Source organism: Merops nubicus, unplaced genomic scaffold (assembly GCF_000691845.1).
Source record: "Merops nubicus isolate BGI_N331 unplaced genomic scaffold, ASM69184v1 scaffold23008, whole genome shotgun sequence".
Classification (NCBI taxonomy): domain Eukaryota; kingdom Metazoa; phylum Chordata; class Aves; order Coraciiformes; family Meropidae; genus Merops; species Merops nubicus.
Genome location: NW_008625673.1, coordinates 1 through 10,738, shown reverse-complemented (window position 1 = coordinate 10,738; position 10,738 = coordinate 1). Strand labels below are relative to the sequence as shown.

General features: G+C 44.1%; 1 protein-coding gene across 1 annotated transcript in view; it reads right to left on the bottom strand.

Moving 5' to 3' along the window:
• The window catches only part of LEPR (leptin receptor), a gene marked incomplete at its 5' end in the record, with an annotated part of 23,395 nt that extends 16,335 nt beyond the window's left edge, over nt 1–7,060 (bottom strand). Inside the window, 5 exons of the mRNA XM_008945763.1 lie at nt 1,549–1,666; nt 1,836–2,132; nt 4,623–4,767; nt 5,927–6,072; nt 6,855–7,060. Of these exons, the coding sequence (XP_008944011.1) occupies nt 1,549–1,666; nt 1,836–2,132; nt 4,623–4,767; nt 5,927–6,072; nt 6,855–7,060 (912 nt within the window). The remainder of the gene's footprint in view (nt 1–1,548; nt 1,667–1,835; nt 2,133–4,622; nt 4,768–5,926; nt 6,073–6,854) is intronic.
• Nucleotides 7,061–10,738: the final 3,678 nt, after the last annotated feature.

Sequence of the window (10,738 nt, the reverse complement as noted above, 5' to 3'; positions counted from 1 at the left end):
TGCAAAAAATGTACAGATTATCACCTCCTACTAGAAAACAACATTTTTAGCTCAGCCTGAACAGTGAAAATGTGGGGATAAAAAACATGGCAGGAGCAGCATGGGGTTTGTTTCAAGCTCCCTGCCCAGCAGCACACTGATATTTGTGAAGATAGTTGAAAGGAAAACTACCTTAGCAATCAGCTAGCCACTAATCCTGCCCTAAAAGCCTCTGCTTGAAATTTCAGGCATTTCAGTTATTACTTTAGTGCACAAAATTCTGAGAAATATTTGCCTGGGTAATACAACAGTTCAAAACTTCAGCCCAGTTCCAACAGAGAAGACAACCCAGTTTTCCAAAGGATTAGGCCCTCAAGGCTGATTCCAGCCTGTCTGCCAAAACTTTTTAACATCCAGCCCAGCAGAGCAGTAAAACTACAGTTTTTTTTTTCTCAGGAAGGGTTGTCTACCTGTCTAGCTTGTTTATATAATGACTGACATGGTTTGGGGAAACTCTCAAGGTATTGGTAACTCCATGGGATTTTCAGTTTCATGGTAAAGCAATTCTATGACAAAATATTATGACAGGCAATATTTGTGCAGGAGGGAAGAGAAGGATGATCACACATCTGACTTAATGATCACTTTTGCATTTTGCCAACAATAATGTGTGTGCTCCACAACATGTCCCTGCTCTCCTCCTCTGTCCAAAAGACAGACAAAATGAAACCAACTATCTGAAAACAAACTAAGCCAAAACATCTGACCACAACCATGGAAAATAAGAATCTTTCTAGCCACCTTCATAAAGCAATATTCCCTTTATGAACTAAGATTTGGTTCTCTCTTTATTAGCAAGATTTTTTCAATCTGGAATGAATTAAAATCCATTCCTGTATTTTTATCTAATGGCTGTATATGGAAAAAAAGATGCAGAATTTTAGAAAAATAAAAGATTGGAGACCTCAAGAGGTCTCAAGTTGTACCTCCAACCCAAAGCAGGGTTAAATTCAAAGTCAGATGAAGTTGCTCAGGGTCTTGTCCAGTTGAGATTTGAAAGTGTCCAAGGACAGAGATTCTACAGCCTCTCTGGGCCACTGCTCCAGGGCTCAGTCACTCTCACTGTGGTTTTTTTTCCTAATTTCCTTACAATTGGTAGATACGAGCAACTAGAAGAATAATTTTTATGACTGATGCAAGCAAACTCCTGCTTGAAGAGAATTAGCTTCTAAACTGCATCTACAAGTTTTATAAATGCTGAAAAACATTGTAAATAGAATCCATGTTACATACTCAGTTATTATGGACATGGTTCAAGGGTGGACTTGGCAGTCCTGGGTTAATGGTTGGACTTGAATATCTCAAAGGTCACTTCCAACCTAAACAACTCCATTATTGTCCCCTTTCTATACATGTAGTTGATACCTCTGGAGTTCCAGCTGGGAAAATGTCCAGCTTACAGAAATTGAGCACATTTTATAATTACATCTAGTGAGAATTCTTTGCTGCAATGGTAATTCCAGGGCAACACCTTCCCAAGGTAAAGAGTGCACTAAAAGCCACACGTACCTGTAGTACCTTAACTGCAAGGAACTCCCCAGGAGCAGTGTGTTTGGGTTTGCAGACCACCTACAAGTCATTTTAGCCAAGTACCCATCTGTTTCACATGTGATGTTGACATCCACATCTAATTAAAACACAGGGGGAGTTTATTAAGAAGAGCTACACACAAAACAAAACGTGCATTACAAGTCAGAACTGCTCAATAAAAGCTCACCCGAGTTTCAAATGGAAATATTCTGACCTTGCTATTAAAATGCATCAAAATGATAATTTAAAATCATCTGTGCTCTTACCTACTACATATAATTCAGCGTATCTATGATGACATTCCCTATTTTGGTGACAACAGTATAACGCGTTATAGAAGAAACTTCCTCTAGGTTTTGTTGCTTTCAAGTTGAAAAGAGTAACTTTGCTTACACGGTCATTCACAAGTGTGTACTGACTGTCTGGGATTTCTTCTGCTAAGTTCAGCCACCAAACAATCTTCTTGGAGCTTACAAGCGTGGTTTTGTTTTTGTAGATGCAGTGAAAGGAAACGTTAGAACCAGCACTGGTCAGTATCTTAGGAGGGAAGTACAGGACTTCAGCTGCACAGAAAGGGATTAGGGGGGGAAAGAAAAAGGAATCCTTTGATTGGAATCTGAACAAAAAAGAACCATAAAGCTGTATGTCAAAAGAAAAAAATATGATTATTATTACCATCCAGTTGTATTTCTAAATTGCCTGCTTCTTAATTGGTATTAACAACTACAGGGGAGAGGGGCAGAAACGAGCCTTTGACTGTCTCTCTCCAGAACTGATGCTTGTAAATTCTGATAAAAAACAATCTTTAATATCCCCCCAGCAGGCAGGAATTAAATGAGCAGAAAATCTCTGGAGGGCACAGTGAAAGCAATACACAGCAGCACAGGGACACGGGGCTCCTGTAAATTAAATTTTGGGAAACTCAATTAACACTGCTGCTTTTCCCTCAGCCCATGTTTTTAAGGTCAGCTTATTTAAATACTGCCACAAGTGCTTGCAGCCTAGAGGGGGTGAGTTTCTGTAACTTGTCTCACAAATACATACACCACAAATTTAAAAATCCTAAAATTGTCCTCAGGTAATATTGAGAGAAGATTGAAATGAGAGAAGAGTCATGTTTAGGTTTGGAAAAAAAAAATCTCTTTGAAAGCTGCATGGATGCTGAAATTTTATGTTTAGCTGAAGCATTACAGTAAGACTGGAACATGGATTTTAAGAGAATTGCTGTTCAGAACTGTAGGAGGGGGGATTCAGAGTAAATAAATGAAATAAAATACAAACCCCAAGCTCTCCCATAGTTCCTAATCCTGCTCCTATTGAAGTCAGCAGGAGATTAATGTCTCAAAAACTTGTTTCACCATCTCAGCAGTGTAGCTAATACCAAATGGTAGCAGTGATACAGTCAATAATTCACCTGGGTGTAAAGATCCTGTATTTGCACAGCATGCAAACACCCAGCAGCTCAGCCTCAGCCAGGCACTCAGGGAAGCTACAGGTGTCACACGCCTGCTGAAAAGCAACAGTTTGCCAAAGATCAACCCAAAACCAGCAGGGAAATCCTGAAAAGGTCACACTGTCCTGCTCCCAGCACTGCTCTTCCAACAGCTCTTCCCAACACGGCCTGCTGGGGGAACAGGCCAAGCTGAGCTTCCTGCAGAGGAGAAATTAACCCCTCTCTGCTGCCACCAGTTTGTCACAAGGGGATGGTTTTGCTGATGAGATGTAAGTTGAATACACATCCTGTTCCATTTCCTGTAACAGGATTAATAAAAAATAATCTGGCAGGACCTCCTGCACCTCTTTTACATCCATATTTCTCAACACAGTCATGAATAAATTCTGAAAATATCAGTGTGTGTGTGTGTGAGAGAGACAATGTGTATTTACCCCCCAAAAATTCTCAAAGCTATATAGGTTTATATATAAATATAAGTATATATGTATGCACACACACTTTTTTTTTTAAAATTCATAGAATCACAGAATAGTTTGGGTGGGAAGGGACCTTTCAGGGTCATCTAGTTACTTCCTTGGTCCTTAATACATAAACTAGACTCTATAGCACACAGCAAGCAGGTGCACACCTAAGTGCCTGGGTAAAGCTCTAGTGTTGTAATGGAACAGTCCAGAGGACAACACAGATCAAAAACATTCCCAGTTAATCGTAGGGAGAGAGTGGAAAAATAAAATATAAAAAAATCTTGCAATCTTCAGGCTAACCCAAAACCAGCTGAACTTGTAAAGCAACTCAGCAATCCTGGTAACAGAGGAAGAATTTGCCAAACCAAATGTTCTCCCCTTCCCATACACTCAGACCATGATTGAAGAGCCATTATGACCTATCCTTTCAGCAGCTCTGTTGACATAAGTGACCTCATTAAAACCCAAGAGCCCTTTTCTCAGTCCAGGAGAGCTCTTACTGTGTGTGGCACGTCAGGAACTCGTTGTGTTTGGGCAGGAAATTGATTTCAGCCTAGATTATATTCTTCACACTAAAGGCACGTGCACTGGACCTGACTGACCATGGCTGTTAGGTGGTTTATGAAAGGGGTTCAACATCACAAACTAAAAGGGATGATGTTAAAACTACAGACCCCAAACTGTTCTGTGCTTTTAGTTCAGCTACAAAGCCTCACCTGAAACTGAACGTTAGAGAAAGCATCAGGAGGAAAATCCTGTATTGGGTAGAGGTTAAATGCTGCCAAGTGTATTTTGAAATGGAAAAATTATTAGAAAAAGGGTTTTTTCTTGGTCTGAATAAGAGCTTGGTGAGCAAGCAGCAGGGCCAGATAAGGAGGGCTCATGAAGCTGACAGTGCCATCCACACACCTTAGTCTAGAACTTTTTAAATGCAAGTCTGCACAAGGGGAAGAGCAGAATCTGAGGTGAAGCCAGGCAGAAAGAGAAGCCGAAGAGGAAAGAACTTCCACAGGATTTTTCAGCCCAACTCGTGTGTACTGTCCCTCCCTGGACAACACATGCTCTCAACTACTCATTCCACAAACAATCCAAACTGGGAACTGTGACAAGAGCACTTACAGCACGGGACCTACCTCCCAAGTTGAGGTTGTAAGGTGTGCTCCAGTCACTCCAGAGCCCTGCACCACGGCGGTTCCTGCACCGCACTTCAACCCAGTAGGAAGAATCAAGTAAGATATGGTCTATGGCCAGTGAGGTTTCCAGAGCAACCTGAACCATCTGTTGGATTATCAGAAGCCATTATTGTTGTATAATAGAAGAGAAAAAAGAAAGAGACAGAAAGAATCAAAATAAATAGTCTAGAGAGTAGCTTGGGAAAAAAAGCTTTCCTTTTTAAATTGGTCCCCTCACTCCAAGGAGGACCTTGAGGGGCTGGAGCGTGGCCAGAGAAGGGCAACGGAGCTGCTGGGGAAGGGTCTAGAGCCCAAGTGTGGGGAGGAGCAGCTGAGGGAGCTGGGGGTGCTGAGCCTGGAGCAAAGGAGGCTCAGGGGAGACCTTCTGGCTCTGCACAGCTCCTGACAGGAGCCTGGAGCCAGGGGGGGGTCGGGCTCTGCTCCCAAGGGACAGGACAAGAGGAAACAGCCTCAAGTTGCCCCAGGGGAGGTTGGGGGTGTCCCTGAGGCACAATTTCTTGCCCTGGAGGGTTGCCCAGGGCTGTGCCAGGCTGCCCAGGGCAGTGGTGGAGTCCCCACCCCTGGAGGGGTTTCCAAGCCGTGGAGATGTGGTGTGAGGGACACGGGGCAGTGGGGACCTGGCAGTGCTGGGGGATGGTTGGACTCGATGATCTTAAAGGTCTCTTCCACCCAGACTTATTCTATGAAATTTACTGTAAATTCAAACCTGGTATATGGCTGCACACCCCTGTGGAAAATACTACTGCAGCATGGATTGCTAATTAACAGCTGCTGCTTATTCCAGAGCCAGCTGCATGGAAGCAACAGAAAAAAGCAATTCACTAAGAAAAGCTATAAATATGAAACATATATGCATGTGACATGGAATTGGGGATCTGCTGAAAGGAGACAGCTTAGTCCCTAGATATCACAGAATCTCATGTTTCATCCAAGAAGAAAGATGGGCTTTTGTTGGTAAGACTCCACAGGAGATGGGTCTTTCCTCATTGTGTAGCACCTCTCCTAGTGTAAGAGATGTAAAACCCAGCTCTACCACACTCTGTTGATGTTTACCAGCCCTACTGGACACAAAAGCTGAGGAGAAACCCATGTGCTATGCCCAGTTCCACCAGACCAGCCATGTTGCTCAACCCACCAGAGACACTGCCCAAGGACAAGGAGGGTGGTAAGGAATCCTGGGCTCTGGGAGAGAGTGACCAACCTCCACCATCCATTGTGACACCAAGCAAGCAGAGTCAACTCACCTGCCAGCTGTTTTGACCTGAATTTGAGGAGATCTTCACTTCATACTGAAGTGGGAATGGCATCAGCACAGGGTCTGACCAGCAGATCTTCACTTGACCTTTCTCTGTCATTCCTACGTGCAGGTTCAGGGGAGGTTCAGGCTTTACTGGAGACAAATTAATTGACAAGTTTACCACCACCCTTAATGCCAGTAACTGCTGGTGGTCATGGGATTTTACTGATTCAGAAGTCTCTCTGATGCTTTTCTTTATACTGAAGCCAGAAAGCCCCAATGGCAGCCTGGGCTGCCCCCCCCAGCAGCATGGGCACAGGGCAGGGAGGGGATCCTGCCCCTCTGCCAGCTCTGTGAGACCCCCCTGCAGTGCTGGGGCAGCTCTGGAGTCCTCAGCACAGCAGAGCCAGGGACCTGCTGGAGCGGGGCCAGAGGAGCCCCAGCAATGCCCCGAGGGGGGAACCCCTCTGCTGGGAGCCCAGCAGGAGAGAGTTGGGCTGGGGCAGCTGAGAGGAGAAGGCTCCAGCTGGGGAGACCCCCTGGGGGCTGCCAGGACTGCCAGGGGCCTGCCAGAAAGCTGGGGGGGGACTTTGGAGCAGGAACTGTTGGGACAGGACAAGGGGGGATGGTTTGAAATGACAACAGTGAGATTTAGACTAGAGAGAAGGAAGAAATTTTTGGTGCTGAGGGTGTTGAGCCCCTGGCCCAGGCTGCCCAGAGAGGTGGTCGCTGCCCCATCCCTGGCACCATCCCAGGGGAGGTTGGCCGGGGCTCTGAGCACCCTGCTCTAGCTGCAGATGTCCCTGCTCCCTGCAGGGGGGTTGGACCAGATGACCTTTAAAAGGTCCCTTCCCACCCAAACCAGTCTATTTTTCTATGACCCTGTTGCTGTTCTCCATGCTGTTAAAGAGGTTTAAAATACAGGTCACACTTACCTATGTCTATGGGCTTGACAGACATCAAAGGTGACCACAGAGGTGTTGCACCAACTGTCATCTTCAGCCACATGATGTAGGTGTGGTTGAGTGTCAGGGATGGCACACAGCACTCACACTTGTCATACTCACTACACTCACACTGGGCAGCCAGGACAGGCCCCTCCAGAGAGCTCGTAGAGACATCTCCCAGAGACAGCTCTGATCTACAAGGGAAGAAACAAACAGTACACCAAAACAAATCAGTATTTCTTCCTATACTCTGTCTCAATAGAGGTTTGTCCATCTGTATAAGGTTAGACATTAGGAAAAACATCTACATTGGAAGGGTTATCAAGGACAGGAACAGGCCCCCCAGGGAAGTGGCTGAATCACCATCTCTGGATGTATTTTAAAGCCATCTAGATAGGTTGCTGAGGAAATATGGGGTAGAAGTGGCCTGGTAGAATTAGATAATGGTTGGACTTGATCTTGAAGGTCCTTTCCAACCATAGCAATTCTGTGATTCTATTTGCCCAAGGGAAAAAATAAATACATTTTTAAAAAGGGCAGTACTTTTAACCAATTGCTTTTGCTCTACTGCTTCTCCACTTTCATATCCTCTCCAAGTTAAGCAGTTAAGATGATTTTATGGAAAGTATTCCTAAGGTTTGGATTTAGGACAAATGTGTTCCAACAGTAGACAATACCTGTAGTTTACTCAGACTAGTTTCTGGCTCCTGATGGTGGCTATCACTAGATACTTCTTAGGTACACAAAGTTAATTTACTTTCCAGTGGACCAGTTGGCAGCTCTCTGCCACCCCCATAGACATTGTGTTCTAATTGCCACTCATGAGGCATGGAAATAAAAATCTAAACAATTCAGCATTCCTTCTAGCTTCTGTTGTAATTAATCATTAAAAGTAATTTAATAATAACAACCATTCAAGTGAATAAGAAGCTCTGGAATAACACAAGGCTAAAAACTCCACCATTCAGAACACACTTTAGTACTCATCTTCAACAACTTTTGAGTATCTGAGAAACAAGCAGACACCTGTGGCCTCCAAAAGTCACCACACTATGCAGTTAATTCCATGATAAGGCTTTAATTATCTATATGCATTGTATGTTTGGCTATTAAAGAGTCTGAAGCTTCCTAGGAAAGCAAATTATTTGCTCACACACATTACTACTGTTGTCTTACACAGGCTCATGGCAAGTTTTTAGTAAGTTACTGCATTTGGGTTTCTTGCTTTTCAGAGTAAAGTTCATGGGGACTCTTTTTGACTGAATGGTCAGATTTAGTTTCAAGCTTTTTTTTTTTCAACTTTTTTCCTACTACTGCTCCTTCCTTGGGAATTTAACATACACGGTTCTTGTTGGCTCCTGTTGAGCTTTTGCTCAACCAGCACCCCCAAGTCCTTCTCCTCAGGACTGCTCCTGACCCCTACTCTGCCCAGCCTGAATTTGTGCTTGGAAAAAGCCCTGGAAAAATCTTTTATTCTGAGAGCAACCAGCAGCTCCCAAAGCACTCTTCATTCTCACTTCCACTCCATGGAAATTCTCTTGGCTCTGGGAGGCAGACATTTATGGTGTCCCGCAGGTACTCAGTGACACCACCCTCCTTAAGGCAGTGGAGTTAATAATGTCAATACTTTGTAGCCAAACTTCTCCCAGCAGCAAAGCCAAAACAAATCTGACATTAAAACTATCCTGGATTCTCTCCTGCATATGACACCTCATCCTTACAAAAAAAAAACCCCTTGTGTGATGAATTGTTCTGAAGTAGTTTTAGAATTATTTCTGTATCCAGTATGGCATTTGTTTCACTAATTCAGAAACTGAAGTTCATAGAATAAGGACCTTTCTGTAAGGTTTTAAATAGTTTTACAGTTTGTATGATTCATGGTAACATGTGAATTCAGAGAGGCAGAGAACTCAACATCTGGAGAAGGAGGGACAAGGTTTTCTGCTTTTTTTGCTTGTTTTCAGTCAACAGAGAGAGCACCTCTGCTCTCCAGCAGTGACCCAGAAGCTCTGCAGGTTCATGTGTCTGTAGTTTACATTTATTAGTATTACATTCACCCAACACTGACATTCCTGAAGTAATTTATACTAGAACTCATAGACTTTAGAACATGAGGATCATGGAACCTTGTGCTCATGGTGTCTGGCAGACATACAGCTTTTAAATTACTTGGAATATTTTTGGGTTTAAAGTTGTGGCTCCACTTCTTTCTCCTGAATTTCCTTTCAAAGACTTGGCAGAGTTTCCTTTTAAGTTTCCCTGCCTTCTATTGTTTCTCACAGATTTTATGAGTCTCAAAAACCCCATGATCAATCCATAGGAATGCACTCTTCTCATCAAACCATGGCTTTAATCTGATCTAGCTGGAAAGCAGTTACCACCCCCACCACCCCCATCTTTCTCCTTATCATTCTGAATAATTATTTCAATTTTTAACAGTCAAACTGAGCTTATTTGCAACCAGAAGACTATCCATGTACAGGAGGAAAAAAGGAGCTCCTCCCCATGTTGTGTTGTGCTGGTATTGTTGAGATTTAGATTAGGTGTATGGAAGAAATTCATCACTGAGGGTGGTGAGACCCTGGCCCAGGCTGCCCAGGGAAGCTGTGGATGCTCCATCCCTGGAGGTGTTCAAGGCCAGGCTGGATGGGGCTTGGAGCAACCTGCTCTAGTGGGAGGTGTCCCTGCCCATGGCAGGGGGTTGGAACTGGATGATCATTAAGGTCCCTTCCACCCAAACCATTCTGTGATGATTCAATGATCATTATCTCACAAAACCTGAGTTTGAGATAAGAGAGTAGCTCAGTGCATGATCATGAGGGGCCCCCACATCAGCTTACTCCAAATGGCCAAGCCTGGGTAAATGTATGAGACCTGATCACAAGCAAAACAACAGAAAGCCAAAGTGTTTTGGAGAACTGCAGCAGATGGGATGGCACAAGCAGCCTGTTGGCTTCTGTTTGGCTGCAGATGGATCCAGCTGCAGAATAACCACAGTTCCCAAACTGTAGGTACTGACTTTAAAGGAGCTGATGCTTACAAAGCCCTCACAAGTTCAGGAGAGTTCAGTGCCTTCATTCAGTAGAACGAGAGGAGAAATTTGGGGTAAACTAAAACAAAGTAATGGCTTATTAAAAACTGGATTTTTCCAAGAGACTCACAGCACACTGACAGAAGCCATATATCCTGGTTCAACAAGCACTTGACATGACACAACAGTGATCAGATCTGAGCCAGATCCGAGTTGTGGTGGGGGAAAGGAAAGACAAGAGGGCTCATAAAATATCTGAATATATATTTTATCCCCGTGCAGTTTTATAGCACTGGCTGCTGGAATTGGAGAGATTTGTCTTGGTACAGAGAGGAAAGTGAAAACCAGATAAGTAGGAAGCATAGGAACTTTTGTGAACAGATCACTAGAGCCCACCTCTGAGCTTGTCCAAGCATCCCTCAGAAGATGCTGTTCCTTAGGTTAATCTGTGGCCTCCTGAGGAAATTTTAGACTTTAAACACTGCAGAATGTCTTTCCTGAATCTCAATTTCATGAAATTGGATCATCTAACTGAAAACAAAAGGTCAAAATGGTTTTAGGAAGAAATAGATGAATTTCTGCTATTCCTCCATTTTCAGGAAAGGTGCAACACCACACTTAGGCAGCTAAGTTGAGGCATATCAGAAGGACCTGGCCAGGCTGGATCAATGGGCTGAGGCCAATGGGATGAGATTCAACAAAGCCAAGGGCTGGGTCCTGCACTTGGGTCACAGCAACACCCTGCAGCTCCAGGCTGGGGGAAGAGTGGCTGGAAAGTGCCTCACAGAAAAGGACTTGGGGGTGTTGATCCAAGTGAACAGCCAGCTGGAGATGAGCCAGG